The sequence below is a fragment of the Lissotriton vulgaris genome, chromosome 7, assembly GCF_964263255.1.
Source record: "Lissotriton vulgaris chromosome 7, aLisVul1.2, whole genome shotgun sequence".
In the NCBI taxonomy this organism is placed as follows: Eukaryota; Metazoa; Chordata; class Amphibia; order Caudata; family Salamandridae; genus Lissotriton; species Lissotriton vulgaris.
This window is the reverse complement of record NC_141695.1, coordinates 299,683,214-299,700,194: the sequence shown is the minus strand read 5'-3', so window position 1 is coordinate 299,700,194 and position 16,981 is coordinate 299,683,214. Positions and strand designations below refer to the sequence as shown.

Sequence of the window (16,981 nt, the reverse complement as noted above, 5' to 3'; positions counted from 1 at the left end):
CGTCACTATTACGAGGCTTTTTGCGGGGGAACGCCCCCTCTGCATACATTATACCTGACGCAGGTATAATGTGGCGCAGGGGTTTAAAAAGTGACGCATCTACCTAGATGCGTCACTTTTTAAATATGGCGCAACAAGGCGCATTTTGTACGCCGCTGGTGCGTCACAAAAAGTGACGCACCGGCGGCGCAAAACTGACGCAAGGCATCATAAATAAGGGCCCCAGTTGGCGGTCCCGAACAACTGATTTCAATGCAACTGAACACAGTTTGCTCCGTAAACCGACCGTAACACAAGCTCCTATTGAGGAGGTGCAGTTTATCCCTGCATCCTGTGGCTAGTACCTCATTGTGCCTGGCACAAGTTGCAGTAAACTTCGGGGGCTCCATAGGTGCCCCCTCTCCCTGCAACCGGAGGCTTTGCACCATAGGGGGCCCTGCTGTTGGTCCGCAAACACGCTTTCTGACATGGATTCAATGTCAGACAGGCTGGCATGAAAACCTTGTCGGAAACCGTACATTATAATCTCAACGGCAGAAAGGCCTGCCCTTGAGATTACAAGCTGGCTTTCAACTGGTGGATGGGCTCGTCGGAAGCCAGCCAGAATCAATCAATCAATCAATCATGACATTTGTATAGCGCGCTACTCACCCGGAAGGGTCTCAAGGCGCTGGTGGGAGAGGGGCCCGTTACTGCTCGAAAAGCCAGGTCTTGAGTTGCTTCCTGAAGAAGAGATGGTCCTGGGTTCGCCGGAGGTGGATGGGGAGGGAGTTCCATGTCTTGGCTGCCAGGTATGAGAAGGATCTTCCACCGGCGGTGGCGCTGCGGATGCGTGGAACGGCGGCGAGGGCGAGGCTGGTCGACTGTAGCTGGCGGGTGGGCGTGTAGAAGGTCAGGCGGTTGTTGAGGTACTTGGGTCCCAGGTCGTGGAGAGCTTGTGTGCGTGGGTGAGGAGTCTGAACGTGATCCTCTTGCTGACGGGGAGCCAGTGCAGGTCTCTCAGGTGGGCTGATATGTGGCTGTGACGGGGATGTCCAGGACGAGTCGTGCGGAGGCGTTCTGGATGCCCAGCACACTGCATTCAGAGAGCCTGAAGACTACTGACCCAGCATGCAGCATGCAGAGAGCCTGACGACTACTGACCCAGCAAACTGCATGCCGAGAGTCTGAAAGCTACTCACCCAGCTTCACTTCATGCAGTAAACCTAAAGGTTATTCACCCAGGATGGTTCATCCATTGGTCCTGCTGTGTACTCATCCAGTGCGCTACATGCCCCATAGTACAGTACATTGCATGGAGACGGAACCCACTTGCAACACGTGGAGCAAGCTGTTTCTATGGGTCTTACTGGGTACTCATCCAACAAACTATATGCCAATGGAGGCCAGTGTATTGCATGCATACAGTACCTTCCAGCCATTCACCCAGTATTCTGCATCAATGGGTCTTACCGGATACTCACACAATGCACTACATGCTGTGGAGGCCAGTGCACTGCCTTGAGACGGAACCTAGCAGCCACTCACCCAACAGGCTGCATCCATGGGTATTACCAGGTACTCATCCAACACACTACATGCCATGGAGGCCAAGGCATTGCATCGAGACAGTACCTACCAGCCACTCACCCAGCACACTGCATCCATGGGTCCTAACAGGTACTCATTCAATGCACTACATGCCATGGAGGTCAGTGGATTGCATGCAGATGGAACCAACCAGCCACTCACCAAGAAAGCAGCATCCACAGGTCCTACCTGGTACTCATCCAAAGCACTACATGCCACGGATGGCAGTTAATTGCATACAGACGGATCCTACCAGCCACTCACCCAGCACGCTGCATCCATGGGTCCTAACAGGTACTCATCCAATGCACTACATGCCCTGGAGGTCAGTAGATTGCATGCAGATGGTACCTATCAGCCATTCACCCAGCACGCTGCACCCATGGGAACTACCCAGTACTCATCCAGTGCAGTACATGCCACGGAGCACAGTGCATTGCATATAGACGGAACCTACCAGCCACTCACCAAGAAAGCTGCATCCACACTCAGAATCAGAACACTGCATCCTTGGGTCCTAACAGGTACTCATGCAAAGTTCTACATGCCCTGGAGGCTAGTGCATTGCATGCAGATGGTACCTACCAGCAACTCACCAAGCACGCTGCATCCACAGATCATACCGGGTACTCATCCAGTGCACTACAATCCGCGAAGCATAGTGCATTGCATCCAGTCGGTACCTACTAACCACTCAAAGAGCAGAGCGTGCTGCAACCACAGGACCTACAGGGTACTCATCCAACGCTCTACATGCGCCTGAGGCAAATGCATTGCATGCAGATGTAACCTACCAGTCACTCACAGAATGTGCTGCCTGCACAGGTCCTAGTGGGTACTCATCCAATGCACTACATGCCATGGAGTGCAGTGCATTGCATCCAGACGGAACCTACCAGCCACTCACAGGGCGTGATGCATCCAGGGATCCTACTGAATCCTCATCCGATGAACTATAAGACACACACAGCAGTGCATTGTATGCAGACAGACCCTACCAGCCACTCACCCAGCATCCTGCATCCACGGGTCCTACCGTCTAGTCATCTAACACACTACATGCTGTGGAGAATAGTGCATTGCATGGAGATGAAACCTATTAGCCACTCATCTAAACCGGCAGAATGACCGGCTGGTTTACTATCCAACCACCTCCAACATAATGAGGCGGTCAAAAAATAAACCAACGGGCTCATTATAATGTGGCCCTAATGTTCCTACACATAAACTAGTGAGAGCTCTGTAGTAGCAGTGATAGTCATGGGGTAGTGGTGGTAATGGTGATAGTGGCAGTTATGTTATGTTATAATGCATTTGTAGCGCGCACTGTTACTCAAGAGTGTCCTGGCGTGGAGGTGATGTTCATGGTGACAGTGATGTTGGTAATGGTGGTGGAAGAGTGATGCTGCAATGATCGTGGTAATGTTGTTGGTGGCAGTGGTGATAAAAATGGCGGTGATGGTATTGGTGTATATTAGTGGCGGTTACCTCATGGTGGTGATGGTGGTAATGATGTAGGCTGTGGTAAGAATGGTGTGATGGTGTGGCAGTGGTACTGGTATGAGGGTAACACTGATGATAGTGATGATAATGGTGGTGACATTGGTGATGTGGTAGCTGTGGACTTGTAGTGATAGTGGTGTCAAAAGTTGTGGTGAGGGTGGTGATAGTGGTGCTGTTATATTGAATCTGATGGTGATGACGATGGTGGCGATTGTTGCATCAATTGTGAGTTTGGTAATGATGGTGGAGGCAATGGTGGGGTATTTATGGTGGTGGTTATTGTGGTGGTAATGGTAACGTGGTAGGGGTGGTAATGGTAGAGATGATAGTAATAGGTGATTACCTGATTGATCATTTATAGAGCACGCTGTTAACCACAATGCGTCCGGAAGGTCTTGAACACCGAGATTAGTGACTGAAGCTTTAAAATATAGTGGTGATATTGTTGATGACGGTGGTAGTGGTGACTGTGGTGGTCATTGTTGTATTGGCTATTATGGTGGTTACAGTGGTTGTGATGGTGGTAATAGTGATGGTGGTACTCATGGTGCGGTAATGTTAGTGGCAATGGTATTATTGATAGGGATATCATCTAAGTGGTGATTAAAGTAATGGTGGTCAAGATGTAGGTGGTGTAGGTAAAGTTGAAAGTGGTTGGTAATAGTGATGGTAGTGGCGCTGGTAATGGTAATGGGACAATGATGATGGTGGTGTTAATGGAGATGGTAGTCATAATGGTGGCTTTTGTAATGATGGCAGTGATAATGTTGAGATGTTCATGGCGGAGGTGGTTAAGGCAGTGGTGGAAACAGTGGTGGAGTTGGTGGTGCTAGAAATGTAATGATGCCAAGTGCAGCAGAGTCTTTCATACAAGAAATGGTTGTGGCTTCATGTTTAACAATATATGTCTCAACAGTAACGTCAATGGATTTCTCAGGACAGACTCCTGGGCGTAAATTACACGTTATGCATCCTGGTGCTAACCCAAGGTGGGGCCCTTCACATAGGAAAGGCTTCTGTGTGTAAGTTGAATGCCAAATGACCTAGGTGTAACTGCAACTGGGGCCCTTAACAAGAGACAGGCTGCTGAGTATAAATTACAGGTTATACATCAAGGCAGTGATCACGATGGGGCCACACAAAGGACAAGCGCCTGATTGTAGGTTATAAGTAATATGTTCTTACGGTGACCAGAGTGGGGCCTTTAAAAAGTGAAAATGCAAAAACAACAGTTGATGGACAGAATGCAGAACAATGTCATACATTCACCCTAGTACAGAGATCTGGGCCTGTATCCATCCTTTTTTTGCTCACCATGCCATTCAAATTTGAACCCAGCCATATGCAAATCAGTCTTGATTCTGTGCCTCGTGGGAACAGTCCAGCCCGAACTGCCAAGCCAGGTTCCTCCTCGACTGGAAACAAGCATCCTAGGATCGGTTTCAGGGTTTCACCCCTCTTCAGCTAGGATCGCTTGATTCCTGTTGCATGGAGAGCACGGAACTCACGCATATGGCCAGGTCTAAACTGGGGTGGCATGGTGAGCAAAAGATGAATGGATTTAACCCAGATCTCTTGACTGGGAGTAAATGTTTTGATTTGTTCTGCATTCTCTCCATCAATTGTGTGGCTTTTACTTTCTGGCCCTAAGTGCACCAGGTATGCCCAAACTTGGGTCCTGGGCTCACTGTGCCACTGGAATCAAGCTATTCTGGCTGAAGAGGGCTGAAACCCCGAAACCGGTACTAGGATGCTTGTTTCTGGTCCAGGGAGGACCTGGCTTGGCAGTTTAGGCTGGACTGTTCCCATGAGGCACAGGGTCAAAACTGATTTGCATATGGCCAGGTCTAAACTGGGGTGGCATGGTGAGCAAAAGAATGAGAAATTTAACCCAGATCTCTTGACTCGGGGTCAATGTTCCCTCTAATTTTTTTCCTCTGTGTGCGGCAGTGGAGGGTCTCTGTGCGCTTCAACCATGGCTATGTGCGCCAAGAACCAGACAACATGCGTGTGCCATGCCAAATATCACTCTAAATATTTACTTAAAAAAGTGAAAATATGGTGCATTTTCACACATACAGCGCCACGTTAAGGGTCTTAAGGTCGGTTTGCAAATTGGATAAACACGCCATTACATGAATTAGTTACACAGACAAGTACACTTCAGGCTTAGAAAAGCACAAGACTCCAGTGGTGGTACCATCATTAGATTTTACTGAATATTCTTAACTGGAGCACTGTTCATTGGGTGGGGAAATATTGAGAGCCTATACAATATCACATGTACACAATAAGTTACAAAATCATATAACATATTTACAATTTGACGTGAGAGATGCTGAGTAATGTTGGGCTATCCCACCAGAGATAGTTTGTAAAACTTAGACATCCAGGCAAACATGGACTGTGGGAGAGAGCCGTTCAGACATGTCAAGTGGCATCACTAGATGGGTGACAGGGTTGCTTCTCACGGCGATCCTTGCCATTTTTCCAGTGCTGATACACTCTATCAAGGTCAACTTTCCCATTCAGGAGGTAGGCCAGTCCCACGAGCCAGATGAGACCAACATCTCCGTCACTGACTACGACCTTCCCCATGCCCCCATACCTACACTCTCCACGCACACGCACAACCGAAACTAATGCATGCACCTCATTTTAACAGTTTTTTGGACCCCTCCCCAGTTGCACTTACCTCTTCCCCACTTACTATGCCTATAGGAAGATAATTCTCGACCTTCCCCTCCTTCCTTCCCTGAATCTTCTCACCCCACTGTTAACATAATGACTCTGTAATTGGTGATAGGGTGCTATCACTGTTGATACGTCTCCCATTGCGAAATCTCCATATGAGGAATTGACAACTAGAAGCACCCGGGGGAACGTCACACTGAGAAACACAACCAGATCCACTGCTCAGCACATAATTGTAACCCTCGCTCACCTGGCCCGGACGCGGATACTGACGCACACACTCGAAGACAAGAAACAGGCCGCATGAGGCCTCATTAGACTCCCCGCAACGTCTAAGCGACGCACACTTAGATTTCCGAAAATTAAGAGCGAATCGTCGCTAGATGGAACAATCACGAACACGAAATGGAATGGTGATGACTGACTTGCAATTTCCTTATTGATGTATCGCAACTGTTTCTAAACACTCTGTGTACCAATTATGAATGTCATTGTTTAAGAAATGCTAATAAAAATATTCAAACAAAAAAAGGCTGTGATCAGAGACACTGCAAATCGGGTTTACTTCGGTGGGCTGCCCTAGCTGCCCGCCTCTTCAAAGTACAGACCTGCCAGCTGCACCAGTCACTCCCCGGCAATTAGCAGCGGGCCATCATTGTAATTTTACATTTATTTACTGCAGCCTGGAGCCATGCGGCAATGAGATTAGGGGAGCGCTGCTATGATTTGCTGTTGGAAACACAATCTTTATGATGCCTTTGGAACCATAAGGCAGCACACTCTGATGCCCTTAATAGAAGATTAGAGAAAAACCTAGAAAGCCACATACCAAGCTTAACATGTAGGATATATAAAGTGTGTGCGCCACTGGCGATGGAGAACAGAGCTCTGTAAACAGTACAGCCTTTCGCTCTACCACAGGCTCCTACATAGCTGAATGCCCCGGCTGTCACCAATCTAGATTTTCCTTTAACCATTGCTGGACATCTTTCAGATCCACAGATGTGGTATGCTGTGAATGTAGGGTAAGGGCCTACATTTCCTATGTTACAAACTGAAACGCCTTCAACTTTCATTTCATGCCTACATTCTCCAGCAGCATGGCCAAATGCAAACTATTACACAAGAAGACAAACAATTAGAAATTAATAAGGAGTATTGGTCTGTCGATTAAATTAATTGAGTAATAGTCCTCAAATTTCATTAAAAACATTTCAGAGGATTTATCGCTTTAATAGACATGCACCATGCCATACAAGAAAGTCCAGAAAAGGACATAAGTGAATAGGCCTCCAACAAGCCCTCCGGTGAAGAGTGGTCTTTGGGATTTGAAATATTTGTTCCACCGCCGGCCAGATTTTAGCACCAAAAGTAAAGAAAGTAGTGCTTAATTTGTGCCGGTGCACACCGGTGAAGAGCTGATATTGCATCACAGCAGCCCGCCTTATGAAGGCACACGCTTAGAAACTGCCAGGGTCCCTGCCTTATCATAAATCACACGCTACCAATGATGACCCCTTAGTTGCAAACTATACATTTAGCCCGCCTCGTTCCTACTTTACAAATCGTCAAGTGTGTGTCCTGAGTTGGACCAATGGGATCACTGTGCTCGCTGCAGCCCGCCCAGGCATACTGCGCAGCTGCAGCGATTTTCAACGGATGTCATGAAGCGAGCAGCGTGTTGCGCAGCAGGCCTCTGATGAAATAAAACTAAAAGGCTGTCCCAGTAAGTAGTGATTTAACATGATGCTGCTGGTAGTAGTGTGTGACCAGGACCTCCGGGTGTGAGCTGTTGATGAACCAGGATACTGCCCTATTGTAAACGGGCAGCCACTCCTGCTCCCTCTCCCTTGTGGCATAAACATTTCACTTTAAGTTTAACACACCCATGACACATCTTTGGGCCCCGTTACGAGATCAGGAGCAGTTCACAAGGACACTTCAGCAGGTGAAAGCAGTGAAATGTTCAGATGAAAGTAATGGAAGAAAGTAGTAAATCAGGTCCTGAAATCTTGACCCCCCCTTGTAATTCCTCATTTCAGCGAGGTACGTACACCCCTGCTATCAGTAACTTTGGTAGGAGTGGGGCACGGGGAGGGAATAGCATTCCTGGTAACTTGGCACCATATATGCATAAGTGGCGTATTCTGTAGGAGCTCCGTTTTAAACCTCACTCCAGTTTTGGTTTATGTATTCTATAAAGTGGATGAACATAGACTAATGTTACGTATTTATCTGATAGGACGAGACAGGCGCAAGAGTGACTCTAATTTCACTGACACTTTGAGGTCTCACACATTTCATACCTGCCAAACTTCGATCCATTCTAGAAACACACTGAAGTGTTTACTGTCGCTGGAAGTCAACAAGATCCCCACAACACGTGTGAATTCCTGGTTTCATCTCTTGCTAACCTGCAGTCTAGTGAAATTTGAGTGAAATCAGTACCATCGCCACAAGTTAAAACCCAAATCGTGAAACAGGCAAAACTTGTATTGTATTCTGAACATCGAGCTGAGCTAAAACAAAAAAAAAACAGAAAAAAGAGGAAGCACATGTGGATGATGTTCAGTATGTAGAATAACGTAGCACAAACATATCTAATCTTCCTCTTAGCCTCGAATGAATGCGCAGATCAATTAGGAATAATGTTTAGTCTGTTTCCTTCTGCTGTGTTCGACCTCCTGGTTGTGCTTAATATGAGCTGGCTGAACAACAGCATCTAATCATTCATTTTTGGTGAGCACAGGTTGATTAAGTGATTCGCCCAGAATCACAGGATGTTGAGTCCAGGCCGAGGCTCGAACCTGATTCCCCAGCTCAAAATTCGGCAGCTCCGGCCCTTATGCCACTTCCCCCATCCCACTTGTAGGGTTTTTTGGCAATGTGTTAGGCAGTGCTGATAGGAGAAATTTGCCGGTCGAAACTGCCTTCTGATAATAGCCCGGCACTTCTTTTTTACAAATTAACCACTGGGAGGAATGAAGCCAGGAAATAAAGACAAAGCAGCACAGGCCAATCAGACCCAGAATTCTTGCTGTAGCCCCCGACAAGGCAGATACAGGTGTCCTGCAATTGTCCAAAACTGCAGCATTGCCTCGCACTGCAGCTTCAATGATGAACTGAGGGCCTTCACGCTTCATCGCCAAAGCTGCCATTGCTGTAAATGGTTCTAACTGTAACAGCAAATACATCGTTCAAGGGGTCACCAGGAACTCCCAGCAGACTTAAGCCCGGACGCCGGCTCAATAAAACGCAGCAGTCCGAGTCTAACCACTGAAAAATCAGGAAGTCGCCCATTTGACAGAACGGGAGAATATAAAGCAGATGCATGCTGCAATAGAAGCACACCGTAAGATAATGTTGCGTTTAAAAAACAAATAGCAGTCCAATGGGGAAAAAGCGTGCTATCTTCGGAAATGGTTCTTCCATCTGTTGTGTAAGTAAAGCGGGGCTGCGGGCAGATTGAGTGCTTTTGTTAAACTATCCATGTTAATCGCAGCCCCTTCACAAGCTGCGATTAACATGGATAGTTTAACTAAAGCACTCAATCTGCCCACAGCCTCGTTTTACATATAAAAGAATATAACATCAACAGTGCGTGCACTACAGGGCAGCAAAAACAAAAGACAGCAAGTGGCCACATTAGCACACTTATCTCTGCTCCCGAGTTCAATCACTCCAAAGTGGTCACTTCCGCCGCTGTCCTCCGCAATCAGGAAAGGCCCGTTTTTTCGTGGCGCGCGCCTTTTAAAAGCGGCGGCGCCGCTAATACTTTCGCGGGATGTGCCCTCTGTGCCCTCTGTGCGCGCTCCACTTATGGGACTGCGCGCTCGGGGGTAGGGAAGTGCGCGCGCGCGCTGCCGCGCGCGTTCCTGGGAACAGTGCTCGGGGTGAATGTTTTGATTTGTTCTGCATTCCGTCCATCAATTGTATGTTGTTAGATTTGGGGTCTCTAGTTGGCACGGGTAGGTTCTTGTGACAAATAAGGACCCTTGCCTCTAGTCAGGGTAAGGGGTAGACTCCTAAAATAACCCCTGCTCACCCCCTTGGTAGCTTGGCATGGGCAGACAGGCTCATCTCAGAGGCAGTGTGTAAAGCATTTGTGACCACATACAGTAACCCAGTGACAACACTACAGATGGACACCACACAGTTGTGTATTAAAAATATGTATTCTTTATATAGACTTCACACAAGACCACAAATGACAAAAATCCACAATACTATACTTATAATGGTAGTTTTAGCTTATTTCAGTTCAGTTCTTAAGATGTGACACTTTAAGTCAACGTACCTTTCAATGCGTGACGCTTCCACAACAAAAGTGTTGCAGCGGTAAAAATGCGGCAAAGAACCGGTGCAAAGAAATAAAGACGTTAAGATCTTCCAGATGTGGCACACTTCTCCAATGATGCAAGAAGTCTCAGTTCGATGCTTCAACTGCAGCGGCGACATCCTTGTTCAGCGATGCGACGGCAACAGCCTCTGCTGCAGCACTCTACTCCAACGTTTGCGAGATGTTTCCGCACAATGCGACAAATACAGCGGTGACATCCAAGATGCAACGGCAGCAGCAGCATCAACGGTGACACACTTCTTCCTCATTGCGAGACACTTCTCTCGAAGCGGTGCAGTGCGACAACTACAGCAGTGACATCCAAGATGCAACGGCAGTAGCAGCTATGGAGACACGCTTCCTCTTCGTTGCGAGATGCTTCTCTCGATGCGGTGCAATGCGTCAGCTATGGCTGCGATGGCGACACGCTTCTTCCTCTTGATTCGCACTTCCAGCTCCTTTCGACACGCAGTCCGTCGGAAGGCCCAAAAACAGCAGTAGGCACTTCCAAAGAACTCTGGGGAGCTGGGGTTTGAAGTCAAGCTCTGTTACAAGCCCTTGGAGATCCTTCACAAGTTGAAAATAAAGCACACAAAGTTCTTTCTCCTTTCTTTGGCAGTCAGGCAACCACTGCAGGCCAATCCCCCAAGCAGCACTTCAGCTTAGGGATAGTCTCTCCTCAGTTTCTTCAGGTTCTTCTCGTCAGCAAAGGTTTCTTTTTGTAGTCCAAAAGTGATCTAATTTCTTGGGATCAGGGTCCCAATATTTATGCCTCAAAATCCTTTGTTCTCTGAGGGCAGACGGGCATTTGCCCAGTCCAAACCAGTTCTGGAGCACTCTGTTGACAAGACTCATTCTTTCCTTTCACAGAGCAGGGCAAAAACATCAGACGCCGCACAGGAGGTGGGGCCAGCATTGTGGAGGGAAAGCACAGACCTGGAGCACTCTGCTGACAGGATTCCTACACTCCTTTCACAGTGCAGGGCAGCAACATTAGGCGCACCACAGGGGGTGGAGCCAGCACTGTGGGGGGCAGGCACAATCCTATTCAGGTCCCAGGTGCAACTCCTCCCTCCCCTCTAGAAGCAGATCTCTCTATTCACCACTGGGCGGACTCACCCTGTCTCCTGGAATCCCCCAGCCCTGTCACTCAAACTCCAGACAAGGAATACACAACCTAGCAGAGGCAGGCTTGGATAATTAGACAAGAAAATACCTACTTTCTAAAAGTGGCATTTTTGAACACAGAATGTTAAAACCAACTTCACTAAAAGATGTATTTTATCATTCTGAGTTCAGGCATACTAAACTCGAATTTATACCATGTTCCCTGAGTCAGTTAGGATTATAAAATGTAATAATCTAACTGCCCATTCTGGCCTATGTAGAATAGGTAGCCTTGCAATAGTGAAACACGAAAATGGCTGTAATTCACTATTAGGACATGCCACATATACCAGGGCATGTCCTACCTTATTCTTACAATGCACCCTGCCCTTGGGCCTACCATAGGGTTGTCTGAAATGAAGAAAAGGGAAGGTTTAGGGACTGGCAAGTGGGTGCACTTGCCCTGTCAGCATGGCAGTAACAGACTGTACACAGGCTCTGCAATGGCAGGCCTTAGACACACTTTTACAAGCTGCTTCTGTAGGTGGCACAACCAGTGCTGCAATCCCACTAGCAGCATTTGGATTTACAAGCCCTGGGCACACTCAGTGCACTGTACTAGGGTCTGACAAGTAAACCAAATCAGCCAATCATGGAATCACTAATCCATACATTAATTTACAATAAGGAGAGCATATGCACTTTAGCACTGATCAACAGTGTTAAAGGGCCCAGAGTCATAAAACCAACAAAAACAGGTCAGACAAAATACAGGAGACAGGCAAAAAGTTCAGGATGACACTGCAAAAAGGGCCAAGTCCAACATGTCTCTTTTGCTCTCTCGCCCTAAGTGCGCCAGTTATACCCAGACCTGGGTCCTGGGCTCACTGTGCCACTGGAATCAAGCTATCATGCCTGAAGAGGGGTGTAACCTCAAAACCTGTCCTAAAATGCTTGTTTCTGGTCCAGGGAGGACTTGGCTTGGTTGTTCAGGCTGGAATGTTCCCATGAGGCACAGGGTCAAGACTGATTTGCATATGGCCAGGTCTGAACTGGGGTGGCATGGTGAGCAAAAGAATGATGGATTTAACAGAGGTCTCTTGACTGGGGGTGGATTTTTTGATTTGTTCTGCATTCCGTCCATCAATTGTGTGTACTTTAAATAAGTACAGGCTCCTCTGTATAAGTTATGGGTTATGCAAACTGGCGGTAACTGCAGCAGGCCCTTCCTAAAAGACAAGCTCTTGGGCTAAATGAATAATTATATGTTCTAACGGTAGCCGCAGACTGGACACTCACTGAAGACAGGCGTCAGGGTGGAGGTTACAAATTACATGTCTTGACAGAAAGCACAATGGGCCCTTCCCATAGGACAGCCATCTGGGTGTAAGTAGATTACTTGGTACATGTCCTGATGGCAACTGTGGAAGGGAAGCAGTTAGAAAACTCTTCATTGTGGAGTGTTTAGGCTTCAACACACATGTAAATAATCTTTTTTCAACAATAAAGAAATGTGATCAAAAGTCCGGGTCTGTAGGGGCTATAATGTTTCTGCGCTTATGATAATATCTTTTGGTACTGTGTGCACAAAGTACTTTTTTTAATCAATAGTACCTCTACGAATCACACCTATTACAACAGTGTGCACCATGACAATAATGACAATTGCAGCATGTTTAATCTATTTAATTGATAATTTTGTTTTAATTGAGCGCACCACACAGATTTTTCTTCAGTGTTTATTGTAATTTGCTGTTGGTTTGTAATGCCGGCCCCAGGGGGAAGAAAGTGTTGCAGACCAGTCTTGCCCCGGGGTACTTCCCGCCGGCCGGAAGGACAAGGTGGGAGGGGGGTTCAAAGGAGAACGTTTTGGGCTATGAAGGTGTCAGGAGAGGAAGTTCCAGCCTCTTTCCTGACAACTAGCACCACTGGGTGGGGCAGAAAAAAAGTTAGTCCACACACCCACCCTACAGGTGGTAAGAGAAGGGTGTGGGTAAGGGCTCAAGCATGCCAGTTTAGGACAGGTTGTAAGTCACTAGGGTAGCAAGATTTTGGAGGGGTGTGAGTCACTTATGGGCGGAGCCACTCCTCAGGGGTGGGGAGGTACACAGGTGACTGATGGTGGGCGCAAGATGCATGGAGCAACAGAAGAAAGTCAAGAGATGATGTTTTGGAGGGCAGTGAATGAGAAAGGGGGTATGGAGGAGGTTGCAGAGTGAATGGTGAGGAGCGAAACAGGTGAGACGGTTTCAGGAGGGATTGGGAGAAAGAGTTATGGTTATGATAAAAGTTATATAATTGCATTCATGGTTTTGTTGTTGAATGTGAACTATGGCAACCTTGTCCTAATAAAATTGCCTTTTACCCTTCAAGTAACAGCGTGGAGTGTGGTTATTACGCTTTGAAATAAGCGCGTCTTTCAAGTGCTCGTATTTTTTCCTAAAGGCACATTAGCATACATTTTCAATCCCTGGGAACAATTTCACACCTTTGCAGGGGGTCAATGGCCTTGTTTATTATTCAATTATTAGAACACCTTGAAGGAGTTGTGTGGCAATGCCCTTTTCACACTAGTGTTGTAAAACAGCCTCAGGGTATCCTCCTGAGAAGACAATAGAAAATTATGTACCCCACAGGAACATGTCGCCAGTCGGACTGTGTTAAGTCTCTGTTTAGCAGCAAATGAAAAAACTTTCTTTTTGAAGGTTCCCCTCACGAGGCAGGCAGAAGCATGACCTTGTGTGCTTATGAATGCATTTGGCTTACTTCCTAAGTTCATGGAAGAAAATGTCTCAAAAGAGCCGTTGTCAACCACAGATTGGTTGTGGAAGATTCTAAACACACTAGACTGGTCTTTGTTTTTTTATGGACATAGTAGAGAATATATGATGATACATCGCATGCTATTACATCGCATGCAATTACAACACGGTTGTTACAACGCAAGTGTTGTTGCAATGTGTTGCTATTGTATCTTAAAAGTTTACTATGCATATGCCTTTACCACTTGTGCCATTACAACGCAAAGACATGTATGGTAAAGGCATACACTTGGTAAAAATGCTTAAGGTAAGTATATATATATTCACTGAAAAAACCATAGGTTTCACACCAGTTATAGTTAGGAATTAGCATTTAAAAAACCTATTAAATTCACTGAAAAAAACATAGGTTTCACACCAGTTATAGTTACCTGGAAATTTTACTGACATAAAACCATTGAAATTCCCACGTTATAGTTAGTTGGACTCACTATAACTTGCGCGTGTAATGCACTGCTGATGACATCACATATTACATCACTCATGACATGGTCAGTGACATCACACATGTGACCTGAAAATAACACTTTTTATTGGTTCTCAACTTTTTTTTTCTCCAAATGATGAAAGCCCCCTCCTTTTTTCCTCATTCTTACTTTCTTCTTTGAGAGAGCAAGAGCTATTTGTGAGCAGAGAAATGGCTTCAGTAGTAGCTGCAGCCGGTGCATCGCCACCACCACCACCACCACCCAGAAAGGAAGGTCCACCACCCCAGATCCTTCCAGGAGTTAAAGAAGAGGAGGAAGAAGATGATGAGGAAGAACAGCCTAGGAGATTCTTGCGGGAAGAACCTAGGGAAAGGCATGTGAAAGTGCATTTTATATGGGAGTACTTCTCCATTCCTGCTGGGCAAAAAAAAGTGAATGCCCAACATGTCACCTGTTTGATTTGCGACAAAGTCCTCTCCAGGGGCAACCCAAATAAAAAGTATTCCTTTGGGAATTATACAATGATCCGGCACATGGAGAGATGGCATCTTAACAATTTGGCACAGGCTGAGGTACCGGACATGGTTCAGAAGAAGAGAGATCATCAGGCCAGCACCTCCACAGGCGAAATTTCTTTTGCAGCACCAGAAGGGCGCGAAATGGTGCCAAACATACAAAAGAAATTTGGTGGATATAAGATGGTCTGCATTTATTGTGGAAAGACCATCACCTACGGGCAACTAAGTATTTCCCTGCAGCAAAAAAAGAAAGCAGTAGCTTTTTTTTTTTTTTTTTGCTCCTGTTGAGCCACTGTTAATTCCCAGATTTTTTTTTCTTCCCTAAAAAAAAAAGAAGTTCATAAAAACCCAAAAAAACAAAAAAAATTCAGAAAAATAAAAAAATATAAAACAACAAAAATAAAAAATAAAGTTCTTTTCAGAACTACCTTCCAATAATAAAAATGTGCTAACATTTTTTAAACTCTTACATACTTTTTTTCACTTTGGTGCGCTTCCCGGTGCGCGCACCGGTAAGCGCTCTGTTCGCTTACCTATATAGGCCTCCTAAGACCCCCTCAGGAAACCTAGGGGGTCAGGAAGTGTCTACCATGCCCCCTTATACCCATTCCCAATGGTAAGCGCTCCGTTCGCTTACCTATATAGGCCTCCTAAGACCCCCTCAGGAAACCTAGGGGGTCAGGGAGTGTCTACCATGCCCCCTTATACCCATTCCCAACAGTAAGAGCTCCGTTCGCTTACCTATATAGGCCTCCTAAGACCCCCTCAGGAAACCTAGGGGGTCAGGGAGTGTCTACCATGCCCCCTTATACCCATTCCCAGTGTTGTTACTTTATCACATACACTTTTTTATATTTCTACTTCCAGTCTGATACCATACACTGCCCAAAGATACAATCACTGTTTAAAAATCCAAACTACCTGTCTAAACTTAAACTCAACAGTGCCCTATCTCTACTGATATATTTTTTTTAAATGCAAATTACAGCACGAAAATGGAAGGAGAGCAAAACATTTCCTTCAAAATTGTTCTGGAGAGCAACAATGAAAAAGTTATTGAACCAAATGATAACTTAGAATTCATGGATGAATCACGGGACTATGAACTACTTCAATTTGTACAATCAGTAGATTTCCTGATTCAAAATGAGGACATTTCCGACAATCAAATATTAGAAGTTCTGTTAAATTTGGAAAAAGAATCTGAAAAATAAATTTATATTTAATAATTCTAAAATTGTTTCAGACATTATTCATTTTTATATGTAATTCTTAAACTAGTACCAAATTTATTATAATGTAAAGTCAGACTTATAGTATACTGTGCAACTTTTTTGTGTTACATAGTAAGTTTGCTCATAGTTACTTCTTTTCTCCCACTATATTATCTCCAATGTGTATTTAACATCTCTTTGTCATCTCCTGCCTCCATGTTGTTTCTGCTTTCCTGACAGACTATGGTATGAATTCCATATTCAACAATAACTTCTGTAACAACATGAAAGATATCTACAAAGGAGACGGTGTATAATAAATGTTAGATGCTGCATTTGTACCTTTATGTTGGTACTTAAATAAAAAAAAAAACATCAAAAAGAGCAATTAATAAACATACCATTTTAGAAAAGTCTCTCATTCTTTTTTCCCCATGGTACGCTCCCCAGTCCGCCCCCCGGTGCGCGTACCGGGCGTTCCCCCCGCAAAAATCGAAAAAAAATAAAAATATTTTTTTTGCCCCGCGGGGCCCTTTTATAGCCCCCTCATCAAACCTAGGGGGTCAGGGTAGGTCTACTCTGCCCCCCTTATGGTCAATTCCCCCTTTGTTTTGGCCACCTCTTGTGTCTCGATCCTACCGAGACACAAGATGGCGGCCGCTCCGGACTGTTTAGAATGTTTACAGACACCCGAGAGCCAATCAGCTTTCTGTGCGGAAGTCGCGTAGCGCGCCCGGTGCGCTCCCCGGAGCGCGTACCGAGGCGCGCTTACAGATATATATATTTT

General features: G+C 45.9%; 1 protein-coding gene across 2 annotated transcripts; it reads right to left on the bottom strand.

Annotated features, from left to right (window-relative positions):
* Window positions 1–6,951: 6,951 nt before the first annotated feature.
* LOC147701422 (ER membrane protein complex subunit 6-like) lies at window positions 6,952–8,936 on the bottom strand. Of its 2 annotated transcripts, none has more exons than XM_086928651.1 (2): window positions 8,750–8,936; window positions 6,952–7,146 (listed from the first exon to the last, which is right to left on the bottom strand). In XM_086928651.1, the coding sequence occupies exons 1-2, from the start codon at window positions 8,922–8,924 to the stop codon at window positions 6,998–7,000; spliced, it is 324 nt and encodes a 107-aa protein (XP_086784777.1). In that variant the 5' UTR covers window positions 8,925–8,936; the 3' UTR covers window positions 6,952–6,997. The 2 variants fall into 2 exon arrangements, with proteins under 2 accessions (XP_086784777.1, XP_086784776.1); XM_086928650.1 differs by having other exon boundaries at window positions 6,952–7,152; window positions 8,729–8,924.
* Window positions 8,937–16,981: the final 8,045 nt, after the last annotated feature.